A 19,479-nucleotide genomic window follows, 5' to 3' on the forward strand; every position below is an offset into this window, starting at 1 on the left:
ATCTGCTTTATTCACACAAGTTCGAGGCATTACTGAGTAGCCTATATAAGCATAAAACAAAATGTAAAGACGCTGTCGAACTCCAATCAGCTACAGATACTGCAGCTTTTATGCAGTGAAGTGATGCAATTAAAGGCTAATATTGCATCATCTCAGTATACATGCAATTTTCTATTGGTCACCAGTATCAATTGCGCAATATGCAGCTGAAGTTGCATCATAATTTTGAATGGCTTACATCATTAGATGGGTGAATATATCATGGAAACTAGAGCCAATCAACATTTTTTAGGGTCATTTTCGTTTTCAGCACCCCAAAATTATGTAAGATTAGCTAATTTTATGCCCAAAACTTTTTACCTGTTGAACAGTGTAATCTCTCTTATAAATGTAAGACAAAATGTATTCTGCTACTTTTCTTTGGTAAAACAACCCAAATCAGTGTAAATTATTTAGTCTGTGTAAAAGTTAGTCTACAAACTATGGTATAAATATTTGAAAATTGATCAATCCAGATGTTTCTTGAGGCCCTAAAATGCCAGGACAGTACAAATTCCACCCCTTTCCTTTTTGGAAAGTTGACAGTCCAAGGTATTTAGTGAAAGGCATGGTGAGTTTTTTTAAAGTTGTATTTTTTTTTTCACAATTTTTGGGAAAATTAAGAAAGTAAAATTTTTTTCTCCACAAAGTTGTCATTTTAACAAGGTATATCTCACGCCAAGAAGCACCTTCAGGCTTTCAAGTTACACATAATTACACGTAAATCATGAATCTAAATTTTCTGACTACCTATTACAATTTTGGAAGCCCTGGAGCACCAGTACAGTGGAAAAACGCACAAAATGATACCATTTTGGAAAGCAAACACACCAAGGTATTTTCGAAGAGTCATAATGAGTCTTTTGAAAATATCATTGTTGCCACAAGTTTTTGGAAATGTTTTTTTTCACACAAGTGGTCAATTAATAAAATATTTATAACACACATCATAGGCACACTTAGAATTACACACCAAAACACATTCTGCTACTCCCTCCTCCTGAGCATGGTGATACCACATGTGAGACTTTTTCACAACCTAGCCACATAATGGTGCCCAAAATCCAAGGAGCACTTTCAAGCTTTCTTAGGGCCTCAATTTATGCATCCAATTTCCTGACTACCCATAACATTTTTGGAGGCCTTGGAACATCAGGACAGTGGAAACAGCCACAAAATGACCACATTTTGGAAAGCAAACACTCCAAGGTATTTTCTAAGAGCCATGGTAAGTCTTTTGAAGACTTCATTTTTTTACCACATGCATTTGGAAAATGCTGAATGAAAATTAAATTTTTTAACTCTAAGTTGTCAATTTAATAAGATATTTCTCACATACAGCAAGGGCATACTTAAACAATTCAAAACACATCTTGTGCATCACACAAATCCACAAATTGTATCTAAACCGGTGTACTGTAGTGGTCACTTCAATAAATGTGGTCAGGGAATATAGCTTAGTGTACCTTCACCTACAGTATAACAGTTCCAGTTCCTGTAAGCCAAGCCTACTGGTACATGACTTCCCTCAGGAAAGCCATGTTCACTGACCAAAAAATACAGGAGGCTAAAGAAAGGAAGCAGAAGAGAGTCCCTTTGATTCCAGGAGTGTAGTTGTCCACAGGGGATGGATGGGACTAGTGTCTCATAGGAAGATATTCAGTCAGATGGGCAGGTGGGTCAGTTTAGGCACAGGCAGTGACATGGTCAGCATAAGAACACAGGGTTGGTCCAGGCAACAGGCACAAATATGGTCAATAAACAGGCAAAATCAGGAACACTGATTCTAGCTACACTGGTCTGGTGACACTGTGGCTGGTGTGGTGGTGATTGGAGAACTGTGACTGGTTGCACTATTAGGGCTCATTCACACTTGAGGTTGTGGTTGGTAAAACCTCATGTTTGAGGTGCAGTTTTACCACAGCCTCAACCGTTATCTCCTTTAGCTGCAGAGGCAGTGGCTGCGGGTGTACACCTGCCATGACTGTGATGCTTTGCTTCACAGCTATGGAAGGAATTATACCCTCTGTACACCCTCTGATCACAGCTATGGAAGGAATTATAGCCCCTGTACACCCGCTGATTGTTACCTTTTCAAGTGAATGGGGTTGCTTGTGTGCGGTCCAAGGGGCTAATGCAGGTATCGAAGAGGCGATACAATGCCTCTTCACTGCTAGTCAAATGCTCTCTTAAGAGCAGTCCAAACAAGGATGGCTCTTTGGAGAGCATTGCACATGTAAACAAGTCCTAATGGTGAAACCATGACTGTTGCCACGGTAATCAAGAGATACCGTAACTGGTGTGGTGGTGATTAGAGATACTGTAACTGGTGTGGCCGTGATTAAGGTCAATATGACTGGCATGGTGGTAATTAGGGACACTACGACTGATATGGTGGTGATGAGGGACACTCATTGGTGAGGGGGAAACAAATAAATAAACAGATTTGTCAGAAAACCTTTACTTTCCTTTCAGGATCAACATTTTCTATGGGACACTATACTACAAAATACTTGCAAACAAGATTTGTTAATTTGCACACACAAAAAAAGTATTTTTCCTAGCAAATTCATTCAAGACTATGTTGCAAAAATGAATACACCCTAATGAAAGTCTTAGGAGCAAAGATACAGTTTAGACAAAAAATCCTAATTAACAAGAATTAAACTTCAAGTGAGTGTAAATATTCATTAAACAGGCATCCAGTAGACAGTTATTATAAAATGGCGTTACTTAAAGAAAACCCCTTCACATTTCATGCTGTCAGCAATGGCACCACATGGAGGAGAAATGTCAAAAGGCTTCAGAAAGAAAATAATTTCTTTACACAAGAAAGATGAAGGCTAAAAAGAAGATCAGCAATGCTTTACTTAGCAAAATTTAACAAAGATGGAACTACAACCATCTCACAGAGACATCCAGGCCATCCAAGTTAACACCTTGACAGGAGTGATGAGATGGGTTGAAGAAAATCCCCATGCAAGTTCAATGCAGTTAGCTAAATAAGTAGAAAGCTAAACTGGGAATTGTTTCCCGTGACACCATACGGCGTACACTGCAGAGGAAAGGCATGCATGGGTGTCGTCCACGAAGGAAGCCTCTCCTAAAGCCCATGCACAAAAAAGCCCCCCTAGAATTTGCCAGGGCCCATGTTGAAGAAGACTGCTGGGACTCTGTACTCTGGAGTGATGAGACCAAGATAAATGTGTTTGGAACTGATGACTTCAAAACTGTATGGCATCACAAAGGTGAGGAGTATAAAGAAAAATGCATGGTGCATACAGTGAAACATGGTGGTGGCAGTGTCCTTCTTTCATGAGTGCCGCTGATGTCTGGGAGCTGCATTTTATTGACAGTATCATGAATTCACAGATGTACTGCTCCATATTGAAAGAGAAGATGCTACCATCACTCCATGCCCTTGGTCTTGGTGCACTTTTCCAACATGACAATGATCCACAACACACATCTAAGGCCACTGTTGCATTTCTGAAGAAGAATAGGGGGAAAGTGATTCAGTGGCCAAGTATGTCTGCTGATCTGAACCCAAACACCTATGGGGAATTCTGAAGAGACAAGTTAAGCATCACTCTCCATCCAGCATCCAGGCTCTAAAAGAGGTCTTTCTTGAAGAATGAAAAAAGATCAATGCTGCAATATGTTGCCAACATGTTCATTCGATGCCTAGAAGACTTGGTGCTGTCCTTACAAAGCATGGAGGTCATACAAAATACTAGATGTAGTAGTTGTTGTGGGGTGTATTCATTTTTGCATCCCCCAGTTTGGGTAAATCTGAGGATTTTGTAAGCGGAGTTATATTATCAACCTCATGTAATGAGCAAAACAAATGTTCTATACAACTCAGTTTTGTCAAAGTTTTGGAAATTGTTCTTGTGTTCATTGAGATATTGATGAAAATCTTACATTTCAAAAAGGGGTGTATATACTGTACGTGTGTGTGTGTATATATATATATATATATATATATATATATATATATATATATAGGGTTAGCTCAGATGGGGATCATCTTCCCTGGGAAAAAGGCAATCCAGACAGAAAGTCTTCTTAAAAGTCTAGCTTGTAGCAAGTTTAATTAAAAAGGTAGCATAGAAAATAAACAAAACAGAAAATACATTTTTGCCATCCAGGCACTAACTAAACAGCAGAGACTCCTATCTCACAGGTGAAGGGCTTCTCCCAGTCAACAACAAAACATTGTGCAAACCTTTTCCTTTCTTGTACAAAGCAAACTTTCACATCCACAGCTCTCTCTCTCTCAGGTATGGCTTTCTGAGTCCCAGACCAAGAGCAACCACTTGCTCCAGTCCAGCTTTTTTTTATACCACCTGCTAGGGGTCATAAAGAGAGAGGAAAATTTGGTTCAGAACCAACACAGTCAAGATGCTCCAAAAACCTGGAGCAGATTCCACCTTCGTTTCCTACATATGAAAGCATGCGAGGTGATACATAGTGCACCTCAATCACAACGCCTTTCATAATGTCACATTATATATATATATATTTTTCTTTTTGCATACTTTCACCAGAGTTGTGCTATGTCACCATAGTACACTGTAATTTCTTGTACAGTAATGATCACTGAAAAAGAAATAATTTTAAAGGTCACAAATGGCTTTCATTCAAATCTTTCATGACAGCTTGCTTACTATTGTGATTGCTATGATTGGCTACAGCTGTCACATGGCACAGAGCCGCTGTGAATTACCCTGTAGCATGTGATCACTGTGTCCAATTACAGAGATCACAATAGCAAGCAAACTGTCAGGAATGAAAGCCATTCATGACAGTTGTGTTTCCATGTTATCACTGTGATTGGTCACAACAAATCACATAGCACCTGGGCCAATCACAGTGACCCAGTATCAAGATCTATATCCACCGGACACAGCGGTCACAGTATTGAGGATTGGACATCCTCCAGGAACTGGAGAGCACCTGCCTGTTTGAACCACTTCCCGTCTGGCCAATGTACATATACAAACAATAAAGCGGGATGAAGACTTCTATATTTGACTAGTCAAAAACAAATATGGGGTTTTTCTTCAATAGGCCCCTTTAATGACAGCTCTCTCTGTTTTTTACAGGGATTCAGTTCTATAAAACAGGATGTCAATAAGACCACAGTGGAAGAATTTATTTTAATTGCATTCTCTGACCTAAGGCAACTCCAGTTATTACTCTTCTTCTTAGTTTTAATAGCATACATCATCTGTGTTACAGGAAATATTACCATCATTGTCTTAGTTAGGACTGAACCCTTGCTTCAAACTCCAATGTATTTTTTCATAAGTACATTTGCTGTTCTTGAAATTATGTTTGTGACAGATGCTATACCTAAGCTTCTGGATAATTTGATTTCAGGAAATAAGAGGATATCTTTCATTGAATGTTTTACACAGATGTTTGTTTTCAATGGTTTGGGTGCAACAGAATGCTATATGTTATTGGTCATGGCCTTTGATAGGAACTTGGCTATTAACAATCCTTTACAATATTCTGCTTTTATGAGGAAGGAAACATATTCTCTATTAGCTGTGGCACCATGGATTGGTGGTTTTGCAGCTTCTTCTGTGACTACTGGTTTCACAGCCCAATTGGACTTCTGTGGACCAAACCAGATAAATCATTTCACCTGTGATGTGGCTCCACTTCAGATGTTGTCTTGCTCTGATCCTTCCTTGAGCAAATTAGCCACAATATTAACAGCCGCTTTTGTCATCATTTTCGCTATCATCATTATCATAGCCTTTTATGCTCACATTATTACCACCATCTTAAAAATCAAGGGAGCTGAAGGCAAACAAAAAGCCTTCTCTACCTGTTCCTCTCATCTTATTGTGACCATACTTTACTTTGGAACAGGATCAGTGGTGTACATCATGCCTACTGGAGGGAAAAATGACAAATTTCTTGCTCTCATATACTCAGTTCTTACTCCACTCTTAAACCCCTTCATTTATACTTTGAGGAACAGTGACGTGAAGAAAGTGGTAAAAAAAAAATTATCAAATATACAGGTATTTATCTATTTAGCCCATAAGCCACACTCATCGTTTACATGACCCTTTTATATATATTTTGAGGAACAAAGATGTGAAAACAGCAGTAAAACTCAATATGAAATTAAATACATATATTTTGTGGTCTGATAAACCAATGGGATTCTTGTAATTGTTGTATTCTCAGTGTTTGACCAGCTCACCCAAAAAAACAGATCATTGTATAGGTGATATATTACCTGCTGATAACAGTTAGCAATAAATAACTGTTATAAATGATCTCTAGTTGCAGAGGTGTAAAATTAGGTAAAATGAAATAAATAGTAAATACGCTGTCCATACAATAGTGGAATGCCATTCAAAGTTTTTCATTTTCTGAACAACTTCTAATTGTTAATGGGGAGGGGGGAATGGAAATAGAACATTTTACAGCTAACCTCCATTTTATATCATGTATATAAGTTTTTCATCTTGTGTGTATACTGTATGCAACTGACACAAGTCAAGTTACCAGGTATAGTATATGAACAACAGTTGGAACTGGATGCCAAGCTGCAGTGTGTGTGGATTGTTATGAAAACCCTATGTCATTTCTCAACTGACTTTCTTTCTGTTGTCATCTATTGTGCATGTAGCCATAGTCTCTTTTCTGCTGTGTTATGTAACCAAGGTCATCCACTGTCGAAACAAAACTTTAACCCAACATAAATACATTGGAACAGAATTTATGCATATCTTGGTGTGTGTCTTTATTCTCTTGCAATTATGATATCATAATATGGGTCCACCGACTAACATTATCACATAGTATCCCTTATATGTCCGTGTATGGAATATGTTGTCAAGCTGTCCATACCTGGAATATGTTCTCAAGGTGTCTATGCCTGGAATAAGCTCTGCAGGTTTCCATGCCTTGAATATGGCCTGCGGTTGTCCATACTTGAAAATGTTCTCCTGGTGTCCATGCTGAAGATAAATCTTCTTGCTGTATAAGCCTGAAATATGTTCTCCAGGTGTCCATGTTTGGAATATGTATTTCAGATGTCATGCCATGTGAAAATCTTTATCGGCCATATCCTTTAAAAAAATATATTTATTTGCTACATCTTCAAATCTCAAATACAGGAAAACATAATCACTATACTTAGCTGTGGTCATTTGTGTCCAAGTTGTAATAGAATAAATATGCACATAAAAGCTAAACTTCTGTCAAAATCGTATAAGAGATAAGACAGATAGAATAAAAATGAATGGGATTTATATAACTTAGTAAATAAAGAGTAACATTCTGTTTCTCTGGTACTTGCTATCTAATTTTCTTCATGAACTGACCTGAATATGTCATGTCACAAAACCACTCCACACAGGAGCGGACTGACAACTCATGGGGCCCCCGGGAAATAGGGGATCATGAGGCCCGTGTCCTTGCCCACACTCAAAACACACCCAAAAAAGCCTATAAAAAAAAAAGGTACCAGGGGCATTTCATGGGGCCCCCTACTGACCCAGGGCCTGAGTGCTTGAATGGTCAGTCCGACCCTGACTCCACACCATATTACAATTCAATAATTCAAATTTAGTAAGATATGGAAAACTGTTATATTTAATAATTTTTTCCATAAATGATTTATTGATGGTAAATAGTAACGATAACAAATATAATCTAAAATTACATAAGTGTAATCACAGCAACAGAGAAAAAATTAAAAAAACGAGTATTAATATAAAACAGTATCTTACTCGATTCAGTAACAGAAAATATACAGAATACAAATCAGGTATGAACTGTTAGGGTCATCCCAGTATGGAAAAAAATAAGCAAACCCTATACTGCTACGGAGTGCCTAAGTACACAGGAACGACATGGTGGAAGCACATGGGGCCTCTACATTGAAAAGACAAATACAAGGTGCAGCCAGCATTTCATTCTTCCTGTAAGCTTGTTTCGGAGAAAGTGCGAATATGTTGGGACATTAAAAAAAAAAAAAAACAATATTAAGAAGAAAAGAAACAGAGTGGGGAGCAAAAGGAAAAGGAAAAAGAGTGTTAGAAAAGAAAGAGAAAAAAAAGAGGGGGGGAGAGGGGAAGGATAAGTAAATAAAGAAGGTAGCTCAGCCATCCTCTCCCACCTGAAAGAATCTCCGAGGTCCCTGCAAAAAAAAAAAAAAAAAAAACAATAGGAGCTAAACCCTCTCCTACTGTATAAATGATATCTGAGGAGGGCAACTAAAACGAGGGTCTGTGTCTGAAAGCCGAAAATCGGTGCTTCACTGTTCATCATTAGATAGACGACCAGCTGACAATAATGAAATCCCCATGTACTTGATGTGTTAAGCAGAGAAGTTGAATTGTGGATATGGTTATATGCATGTCCCTATACAGTATATCTAGTACATTAACAAAGGTGCAAGCATCTAAAATGGGTCCCAATTGAAATTTTTATGTTATTGTAAAGTTTACCATGTTTGTGATTTAAAAAAAAATAACATAGTTACCTGCGCTCTGCAATAGAATTGCACAGAGCGGCCCCCGTCCTTCTCTTCTATCGCCTCTCCCAGCTGTCCTTTTTGCAGGCTTTACAGGTTCAACATTTCCTTACCTCTCTAGGTAATAAACCTTTTGACCTTCCTTAGTTGTTGACATTTTAAACCTTATGCAAAGCCTTGTCATTCATTTCAACATGGCCTCTCTATTGTTTACTTCCTTCTTGTCACACCATCAGAAAATTATATCCTACCTTTTCTGATGAAATGGGAATGGGACTTGAGCCAATAATTTACAGATGTACAACATGAATCTATAGTTTACGTCACACACTGTAAATCCTCAACATCTACACGTTTTCAGTAGTCTGGATACAAGCTACTTATACAAATATATATATAAAAAGTCTACACCCCCCGTTAAACAATACACCAAACAGCACAGAGACAAGCCTCAAACCTTCAGGAACAAAGTCAATTGGAGTGATGACCAAAATTTAACTTTTTGGCACAACCATAAACATTAGGAGAGGAGTCAACAAGCCTTATGATGAAAGGTACAGCATTCCTACTGTGAAACACGGAGGTGGATCAGTGATGTTTTGGGGATGTGTGAGCTACAAAGGCACAGGAAATTTGGTCAAAATTGATGGCAAGATGAATGCAGTATGTTATCAAAAAATACTGGAGGAAAACTTGCATTCATCAGGCCTGAAGATGTGCATGGGACGTACTTGGACATTCCAACATGACAATGATCCAAAACACAAGGCCAAGTCGACCTATCATTGGCTACCGCAAAATAAAGTGAAGGTTCTGGAGTGGCCATTTCAGTCTCCTGACCTCAATATCATTGAGTCACTCTGGGGAGATCTCAAATGTGCAGTTCAGGCAAGACAACCCAAGAATTTACAGGAACTGGAGGCTTTTTGCCAAGAATGTACAGCTTTACCATCTGAAAAGATAAAGAGCCTAATCCACAAAAGACTTCAAGCTGTCATTGATGGTTAAGGTGACAATACACGGTATTCAGAACTGGGGTATGTAAACTTTTGATCAGGGTCATTTGGGTAGTTTCTGTTGTCATTGTGATTTAAAAAGAGTAAACACAGTTGATTGATAATAAATGGCTTCAGCCAAACACTAACCATGAGTGAAAGAACAGTTTTTGTGTTATCATTCATATTCTCTGAAAAATGGCCAAGATATCACATTCTGCCAGGGTATGTAAACTTATGAGCACAACTGTATGTGTCTCTTCCAAAATTCTTCACCTAGATATCCTTTTTATCCAAAGTGTAGTATGCCTTTAAATCATAAATTCTCCACACTAGAGTGAAACTCACATGAAGTAAGGGACTATCACCACACGTGTATATTCCAACGACCATCTCTGTTCCACACCTCAACCTTCAGAACATGCACCTTACCAGGCTCTGGCCATAAACACAAATTTCACATGGCTCCACAGTGTTCTCTGTAATTGTTTGCTTCCCTAAACTCCTTCTGTGTTCTACACCTCACCAGAAACTCAACAAAGTTGAACAAAGAAAAATAACTTTTAGTGATGTCATAGGGCTACAGGGACTATGACCCACATCTGGTGGGAATGTCCCCTATTAAACATTTGGGGGCAAGATCTTAAATCTTTATTATAAGTCAACAGCGACAACATACCTAATGTCAGGGCTCCCAGGTATGACCAGAGGTGTGTGACTGAAGCAGGGAAACGCAGACCTCAGATATGTTATAAACAATATAATTTATTAACACTAACAGTACAAACATAAACGCAGTGCAATACTAAACATAACACAGTGCAAACAAACCAAACCAACCACCCACAGATAACAGTACATACAATGCAAGCGTCGTCAGGCAGGCCGGGTCAATATCAATTGGGCAGGTAGGTACAGGGGGAGCAAGCGGAGAATGGTCGGGGTCACAGGCCAGGTTCAGCAGGTAGCAAGCAGCATAGTACAGAGGGTCAGGCAGAGGGATGGTCGGGGTCACAAGCCAGGGATCAGAACAGGTAGCAAGCAGCGTAGTACAGAGGGTCAGACAGAGGGATGGTCAGGGTCACAAGCCAGGATCAGAGCAAGAGAAGTCAGCAAAGGAACAGAAACAGGATGCAGGACAGATACAGGGCCCAGGACAAACACAACACCAAGAGTCTGTGGGTCTGGCCATCCCTTAAATACCCCAGCATCATCAGTTACAGGTGTTAGCTGGCTGCAAAGTTGAGTCTCTGATTGCTGGAAACACCCGCTGGCCAGCCCTGGTACTGCAGATCAAAAGGCAGGTGAGTCCCACCATAGCTGGCCAGTCCATTCCTGACAGTACCCCCCCCTCAAGGAGCGGCCTCAGGACGCTCCAAACAGTCCTAGCTGGGAAAAATGTTCCACCGCCCGGGTCTGGTAACTGGCGGGATATCAAAGACTGGCACACCGGGCAGGACTCCGGGCAGCGGTACACCGGGCAGAGGCACATTGGGCTGGACTCCGGGCAGAGGCACATCGGGCTGGACTCCGGGCAGAGGCACATCGGGCTGGACTCCGGGCAGAGGCACATCGGGCTGGACTCCGGGCAGAGGCACACCAGGCAGAGGCACACCGGGCTGGACTCCGGGCAGAGGCACATCGGGCTGGACTCCGGGCAGAGGCACATCGGGCTGGACTCCGGGCAGAGGCACATCGGGCAGAGGCACATCGGGCAGGACTCCGGGCAGAGGCACATCGGGCAGGACTCCGGGCAGAGGCACATCGGGCAGGACCCCGGGCAGAGGCACATCGGGCTACCAGGCGAAGCAGCAAGCAGCGGGCCACCGGGCCCCCAGGCGGGGCGACAGGCATCGGACCCCCAGGCGGGGCGACAGGCATCGGACCCCCAGGCGGGGCGACAGGCATCGGACCCCCAGGCGGGGCGACAGGCCTCGGACCCCCAGGCGGGACGACAGGCCTCGGACCCCCAGGCGGGGCGACAGGCCTCGGACCCCCAGGCGGGGCGGCGGGCGCCGGACCCCCAGGCGGAACTACAGGTCTCGGGCCCTCAGGCGGAGCGGCGGGCGCCGGACCCCCAGGCGGAACTACAGGTCTCGGGCCCTCAGGCGGGGCGGCGGGCGCCGGACCCCCAGGCGGAACTACAGGTCTCGGACCCCCAGGCGGGGCGGCGGGCGCCGGACCCCCAGGCGGAACTACAGGTCTCGGGCCCTCAGGCGGAGCGGCGGGCGCCGGACCCCCAGATGGAGCGTCAGGTCTCGGGCCCTCAGGCGGAGCGACAGGCATCGGACCCCCAGGCGGGGCGACAGGCATCGGACCCCCAGGCGGGGCGACAGGCATCGGACCCCCAGGCGGGGCGACAGGCATCGGACCCCCAGGCGGGGCGGCGGGCGCCGGACCCCCAGGGGGAACTACAGGTCTCGGGCCCTCAGGCGGAGCGGCGGGCGCCGGACCCCCAGATGGAGCGTCAGGTCTCGGGCCCTCAGGCGGAGCGACAGGCATCGGACCCCCAGGCGGGGCGACAGGCATCGGACCCCCAGGCGGGGCGACAGGCATCGGGCCCCCAGGCGGGGCGACAGGCATCGGACCCCCAGGCGGGGCGACAGGCATCGGACCCCCAGGCGGGGCGACAGGCCTCGGACCCCCAGGCGGGACGACAGGCCTCGGACCCCCAGGCGGGACGACAGGCCTCGGACCCCCAGGCGGGGCGACAGGCCTCGGACCCCCAGGCGGGGCGGCGGGCGCCGGACCCCCAGGCGGAACTACAGGTCTCGGGCCCTCAGGCGGAGCGGCGGGCGCCGGACCCCCAGATGGAGCGTCAGGTCTCGGGCCCTCAGGCGGAGCGACAGGCATCGGACCCCCAGGCGGGGCGACAGGCATTGGACCCCCAGGCGGGGCGACAGGCATCGGACCCCCAGGCGGGGCGACAGGCATCGGGCCCCCAGGCGGGGCGACAGGCATCGGGCCCCCAGGCGGGGCGACAGGCATCGGGCCCCCAGGCGGGGCGACAGGCATCGGGCCCCCAGGCGGGGCGACAGGCATCGGGCCCCCAGGCGGAGCGGCAGGCGCCGGGCCCCCAGGCGGAGCGGCAGGCGCCGGACCCCCAGATGGAGCGACAGGTCTCGGGCCCTCAGGCGGAGCAACAGGTCTTGGGCCCCCAGACGAAGCGGCGGGCCCCGAGTCACCAGGCACGACAGTGGGCACCGAGTCGTCTGGCAAGACTGCGGGCACCGAGTCAACTGGCGGAACAGCGGGCATCGAGTCAACTGGCGGAACAGCGGGCACCGAGTCGTCTGGCAAGACTGCGGGCACCGAGTCGTCTGGCAAGACTGCGGGCACCGAGTCAACTGGTGGAACAGCGGGCACCGAGTCGTCTGGCGGAACAGCGGGCACCGAGTCGTCTGGCAAGACTGCGGGCACCGAGTCGTCTGGCAAGACTGCGGGCACCGAGTCGTCTGGCAAGACTGCGGGCACCGAGTCGTCTGGCAAGACTGCGGGCACCGAGTCGTCTGGCAAGACTGCGGGCACCGAGCCAACTGGCGGAACAGCAGGCTTCGAGTCGTCTGGCAAGACTGCGGGCACCAAGTCAACTGGCGGAACAGCGGGCATTGAGTCAACTGGCGGAACAGCGGGCACCGAGTCGTCTGGCAAGACTGCGGGCACCGAGTCGTCTGGCAAGACTGCGGGCACCGAGTCGTCTGGCAAGACTGCGGGCACCGAGTCGACTGGTGGAACAGCGGCCACCGAGTCGTCTGGCAAGACTGCGGGCACCGAGCCAACTGGCGGAACAGCAGGCTTCGAGTCGTCTGGCAAGACTGCGGGCACCAAGTCAACTGGCGGAACAGCGGGCATCGAGTCAACTGGTGGAACAGCGGGCACCGAGTCGTCTGGCAAGACTGCGGGCACCGAGTCGTCTGGCAAGGCTGCGGGCACCGAGTCGTCTGGCAAGGCTGCGGGCACCGAGTCGTCTGGCAAGGCTGCGGGCACCGAGTCGTCTGGCAAGACTGCGGGCACCGAGTCGTCTGGCAAGACTGCGGGCACCGAGTCGTCTGGCAAGACTGCGGGCACCGAGCCACCTGGCGGAACAGCAGGCTTCGAGTCGTCTGGCAAGACTGCGGGCACCAAGTCAACTGGCGGAACAGCGGGCATTGAGTCAACTGGCGGAACAGCGGGCACCGAGTCGTCTGGCAAGACTGCGGGCACCGAGTCGTCTGGCAAGACTGCGGGCACCGAGTCGTCTGGCAAGACTGCGGGCACCGAGTCGTCTGGCAAGACTGCGGGCACCGAGTCGTCTGGCAAGACTGCGGGCACCGAGTCGTCTGGCAAGACTGCGGGCACCGAGTCGTCTGGCAAGACTGCGGGCACCGAGTCGACTGGCGGAACAGTGGCCACCGAGTCGTCTGGCAAGACTGCGGGCACCGAGCCAACTGGCGGAACAGCAGGCTTCGAGTCGTCTGGCAAGACTGCGGGCACCAAGTCAACTGGCGGAACAGCGGGCATCGAGTCAACTGGTGGAACAGCGGGCACCGAGTCGTCTGGCAAGACTGCGGGCACCGAGTCGTCTGGCAAGGCTGCGGGCACCGAGTCGTCTGGCAAGGCTGCGGGCACCGAGTCGTCTGGCAAGACTGCGGGCACCGAGTCAACTGGCGAAACAGCGGGCATCGAGTCAACTGGCGAAACAGCGGGCATCGAGTCAACTGGTGGGACTGCGGGCACCGAGCCAACTGGCGGAACAGCAGGCTTCGAGTCGTCTGGCAAGACTGCGGGCACCAAGTCAACTGGCGGAACAGCGGGCATCAAGTCAACTGGCGGAACAGCGGGCACCGAGTCGTCTGGCAAGACTGCGGGCATCGGGTCATCAGGTATGACAGCGGACACTAGGTCACCAGGCATCAGGTCATTTGGCTTGCCAGCGGGCACCGCGTCATCTGGCAAGGCAGTGGGCACCGAGTCACCAGGTACGACAGCGGGCTCTGAGTCAATTGGCACAACAGCGGGCACCGGATCAGGTACCGGATCATCTGGATCAACAGCGGGCATCGAGTCAACTGGCCTAATAGGATCGTCAGGCTGGATCAGTTCATCATGCTGGGTAGAGGCATTAGGCCGAGTAGAGGCATCAGGCCGAGTAGAGGCATCAGGCCGAGTAGAGGCATCAGGCCGAGTAGAGGCTTCAGGCCGAAGAGAGGCATCAGGCCGAGTACAGGCATCAGGCCGAGTACAGGCATCAGGCCGAGTAGAGGCTTCAGGCCGAGTAGAGGCTTCAGGCCGAGGAGAGGCTTCAGGCCGCGTAGAGGCTTCAGGCCGAGTAGAGGCATCAGGCCGAGTAGAGGCATCAGGCCGAGTAGAGGCATCAGGCCGAGTAGAGGCTTCAGGCCGAGTAGAGGCTTCAGGCTGAGGAGAGGCTTCAGGCCGCGTAGAGGCTTCAGGCCGAGTAGAGGCTTCAGGCTGCGTACAGGCATCAGTCTGAACCACGGAAAGCAGGCTCACCGGTTTGGATACTGGCAGGATGGTATTGGTTGGAAAGAATTTTCGCTTTTTTCTGGTTTTAACTACTGGAGCACTGCAAGTAAACGCAGGTCTGCAAACGAATGGAGCAGCTGGAGACAGAGAAGAACTGGAGGATGGAACAGGAGAGGGAGCAGTTGCTACAGAGGGCTTTTTTACAGGGTTAAAGGCAGGATAGGTGCAGCGAGTGGGAACAGGGTACTGACATGCGGTAGATAGCCAAGTATACTGGGCTGTAACTGGAGGAGCTGGTGGGAATACAGGAGTAGAGTTAGAAGCAGGACTGGGTCTTTGTAAGCTGACTGAGGCTGGGTGCAACAAGTCTGTCCATGTCTGCAGTAGGGGTTGAACAAAGCTGAGCTTACACAAAGCCTGTCTGGTCAATGACTGCACTGCGTTTATACAATCTCTCAGTGTCTGTGGTGAACATGTGGAATAACGCTCCAGAAAGTAACCCACATCATCCTCTAATAACCACACCAGGGACTCTACCTGGTCTGCACTAAATGGTGGCAAAAATTCATCCCTGCATTCGGGGGAACCAGATGAAACCAACTCTGCACAAACCTCAATCAATGGCTGCACCTCAGAGAACACTGTGCCCTGATCTACTAGAACATGAGCGAGCCGTATACATTCTAGCAATTCATCCCGGGTATACTCCTTCAGAGTCTGATAAGCATACTCCCTGTCATCAAACACTAGCAGATATAAATACTCAACCTCATCAAGATCCATCCTTCCCATCAACAAGCCAAGATGGCTTCCCTGTGCAGCCACTTCTGGTCAGGATTGGCCTTGGTGTAATGTCAGGGCTCCCAGGTATGACCAGAGGTGTGTGACTGAAGCAGGGAAACGCAGACCTCAGATATGTTATAAACAATATAATTTATTAACACTAACAGTACAAACATAAACGCAGTGCAATACTAAACATAACACAGTGCAAACAAACCAAACCAACCACCCACAGATAACAGTACATACAATGCAAGCGTCGTCAGGCAGGCCGGGTCAATATCAATTGGGCAGGTAGGTACAGGGGGAGCAAGCGGAGAATGGTCGGGGTCACAGGCCAGGTTCAGCAGGTAGCAAGCAGCATAGTACAGAGGGTCAGGCAGAGGGATGGTCGGGGTCACAAGCCAGGGATCAGAACAGGTAGCAAGCAGCGTAGTACAGAGGGTCAGACAGAGGGATGGTCAGGGTCACAAGCCAGGATCAGAGCAGGAGAAGTCAGCAAAGGAACAGAAACAGGATGCAGGACAGATACAGGGCCCAGGACAAACACAACACCAAGGCAGAGTCTGTGGGTCTGGCCATCCCTTAAATACCCCAGCATCATCAGTTACAGGTGTTAGCTGGCTGCAAAGTTGAGTCTCTGATTGCTGGGAACACCCGCTGGCCAGCCCTGGTACTGCAGATCGAAAGGCAGGTGAGTCCCACCATAGCTGGCCAGTCCATTCCTGACACCTAAAGTTGCAATATTCTTTACCATTCTGGGCTCAATAAATCTGCCAAAAAAAAGAAAAAAGATGTTCTTAGGCATTTTTTATGGCAGCAAAAACAGTAATACCTCCACATTGGAAGCCTACCATTATACCATCCTTCTCAGAATGGACAATGGAAGTAGACAATATTATCAATTTAGAATGGCTATTATCACAGGAAAATTATAGAATAGATCAGTTTTTAGAAACATGGATGCCATGGTCATTCTTTCATCTTTTCCAAGAGTTTAGGACCCCATTCACTGAGCCATAAAAACTGAAAAGCATGGAGCCATGATAGATATACCCCCTCACCCCTATATAACTACTATTTGCACAGTATATACTGTAGTTTCTACTTTTGATCGGTAGATACCCATATTTTGCTTTATGTAATGAGTTTGGTTCTTATGTTTGTATAATTTCTAATTCAAATATAAAGAATGTAATAGGCTAATATTTAATGTTTTATGGTACGGGCACACCCAATTTTCCCTTTGCATACCCTGAAAGACTTAATCATGACTTATGGCCCAGGATTTCTAACACCAACCTTCAAGGTGTGGTAAAATCCCTGTTTACATATGTAAGCAGGACCTATGCACGTTTGCATTTTTGTCTGGACACAGGGATGGGGCAGGAGTGCTTTTAATTTTTAACATTTTTTTCATTAACCTTTATTGCTATTAAATAGGTGCTAACAAGCAGCAATAAGCACAAATGTAAAGCTGGCAAAAGAACCTATGTAAATTTTGAGGAAATATAGATGTCAAGATTTATATATAGAATTACAAATTATTCATAGCAAAAAGGTTTTTTAAGACAAATTGATAATGTTTACATCAAACAAATCTCTTTTAAACATATCTAAAAATGTACAGAAAAGTTTCAGTGAAAAAACACACTTTTTTTAAACAGTGCTTATTCTTATTTGTCTAAATTGATTCCCCTAGCAAATAAAATTAACAGCATTAAACAAAAATTTTAAGAAATGTTCTTACTATTTATGTATGAATCCAAAAAATATTACACTGCTATTAATTCAATATTTCTCCAATGTTATTTTTTTTCTCCAAAAGGAGAAACAAGAAAATAAATTTTAATTGAGATTGGACCCCTGGGTATTAAAACCCCAGCACTCATCTAGGTTTGTTTATCTATTTACATGTGTAGATACAGTATATATGCTAATAAATTGCAGTCTGCATACTATTTCAGCTATTTGATTGTCATCTTATGTTGTTCTATCACATATATGCATTCTACTTGGACTATGGCTGAGAAATTTCTAGTAAGTATACAGTTCATGATACACTTTGTTACACACAATACATTTTATAGCAATAGTAAGCTGAGGGTTTATAATGGTTCACAGATGGCAATTTTCACATTTCTCACATTGGCTTCCCATTTATTGTTTTCTTGGTCACAAGAATAGGTTTTTTTGCCATGAAACTTAGAATTGTGAGCCTGCCAGTTAGAAAATATTTTCTCTGAATGCATTATGTTATATGATTTTACATTACTTTAGTTATCTTTTAAATTGAAACAATAAAGGGACATGAAAACTTCTATATTTGACTGGTCAACAACAAATATGAGATTTCTGTTCCCTCTGCAAACCCCTTTAATGACAGTTCTCTAAATTTTTTTTACAGGGATTCTACTCTATAAAAAAGGACCTTAATAAGACCATTGTACAAGAATTTATTTTAATTGCTTTCTCAGACCTAAAGCAACTCCAGATATTACTTTTTAGCTTTATTTTGGTAGCATACATCATCTGCATTATAGAAAATATTACCATCATCGTCTTAGTTAGGACTGAGCCCTTGCTTCAAACTCCGATGTATTTTTTCATAAGTACATTTGCTGTTCTTGAAATTCTGTTTGTGACGGTTACTATACCTAAGCTTCTGGTTAATTTAATTTCAGGAAATAAGAGGATATCTTTCATTGAATGTTTTGCACAGATGTATATTTACAATGGGTTGGGTATGTCAGAATGCTATTTGTTAGTCACTATGGCCTTTGATAGGGACTTAGCTATTAACAGCCCTTTACATTACTCCGCTATTATGAGGAAGGAATTATTTGCTGTATTAGCTGTGGCACCATGGGTTGCTGGTTTTTCAGCTTCTTCTGTGACTACTGGTTTTATAGCCCAATTGAATTTCTGTGGGCCAAACCAAATAAATCATTTCATCTGTGATTTGGCTCCACTTCAGATGTTGTCTTGCTCTGATCCTTCCATGAGCAAATTAGTCTCAATTTTAACAGCCATTTTTGCCAGCATTTTCTCAGTTCTCATTATTATGTCCTTCTATATTCACATTATTAAAGCTATCTTAAAAATCAAAGGAGCTGAAGGCAAACAAAAAGCCTTCTCTACCTGTTCCTCTCACCTTGTTGTGACCAGTCTCTTCTTTGGAGCAGTTCTTGTTGTATACATCATACCTACTGGAAGGGAAAATGACAAATTTCTTGCTCTTATATACACAGTTCTTACTCCACTCTTAAACCCCTTTATTTATACTTTGAGAAACAGTGATGTGAAGACAGCAGCAAAAAAAATCTGTATTAAATATACAACATATTTATCCTGTAGCACATAAGGAACACTCATAGTTTACATGGCCCTTTCATATATACTTTGAGGAATACTAAAACCATTCAAAATGGAAGAAAATACATTTATTCTGTAGCCTGATAAACCACTGGAATTTGCTGGGATCGCTGCATGCTATTCTCAGAGTGGGATCAGCTCACTCAATAAATAGATCATTGATAGTTGATAGCAGTGAGCAATAGATAATTATATAAATTATCTCTTGCTGCAGAGGTGCATTTCCCCTTAATTGTTAATGCTGCATCAAATAAAAAAAGTGTAAAAAATAAGGGAATTAAAAGTGTCAAAATTATTTTTAAAAACCCTTAAATT

General features: G+C 45.3%; 1 protein-coding gene across 1 annotated transcript; it reads left to right on the forward strand.

Annotated features, from left to right (window-relative positions):
• The first annotated feature begins 5,375 nt into the window (after nt 1-5,375).
• Nucleotides 5,376-19,153, forward strand: LOC149452283 (olfactory receptor 2AP1-like). The gene is made up of 2 exons (XM_089689553.1): nt 5,376-6,053; nt 18,197-19,153. Exons 1-2 carry the CDS (start codon nt 5,376-5,378, stop codon nt 19,151-19,153), a joined length of 1,635 nt encoding a protein of 544 aa, XP_089545679.1.
• The last annotated feature ends 326 nt before the right edge of the window (nt 19,154-19,479 follow it).

Source organism: Staurois parvus, unplaced genomic scaffold (assembly GCF_062004578.1).
Source record: "Staurois parvus isolate SC_StPar_1 unplaced genomic scaffold, SC_StPar_1.0 ptg000486l, whole genome shotgun sequence".
Lineage (NCBI taxonomy): Eukaryota > Metazoa > Chordata > Amphibia > Anura > Ranidae > Staurois > Staurois parvus.

Bases quoted from the DNA above. Each gene is read 5' to 3' on its own strand.
- LOC149452283 (XM_089689553.1), top strand. From the start codon at position 5,376: ATGTTTGTGACAGATGCTATACCTAAGCTTCTGGATAATTTGATTTCA. The intron at 6,054-18,196 runs GTAAAAAAAAAA...TTTTTTTTACAG, and splicing joins ACAGTGACGTGAAGAAAGTG to GGATTCTACTCTATAAAAAA.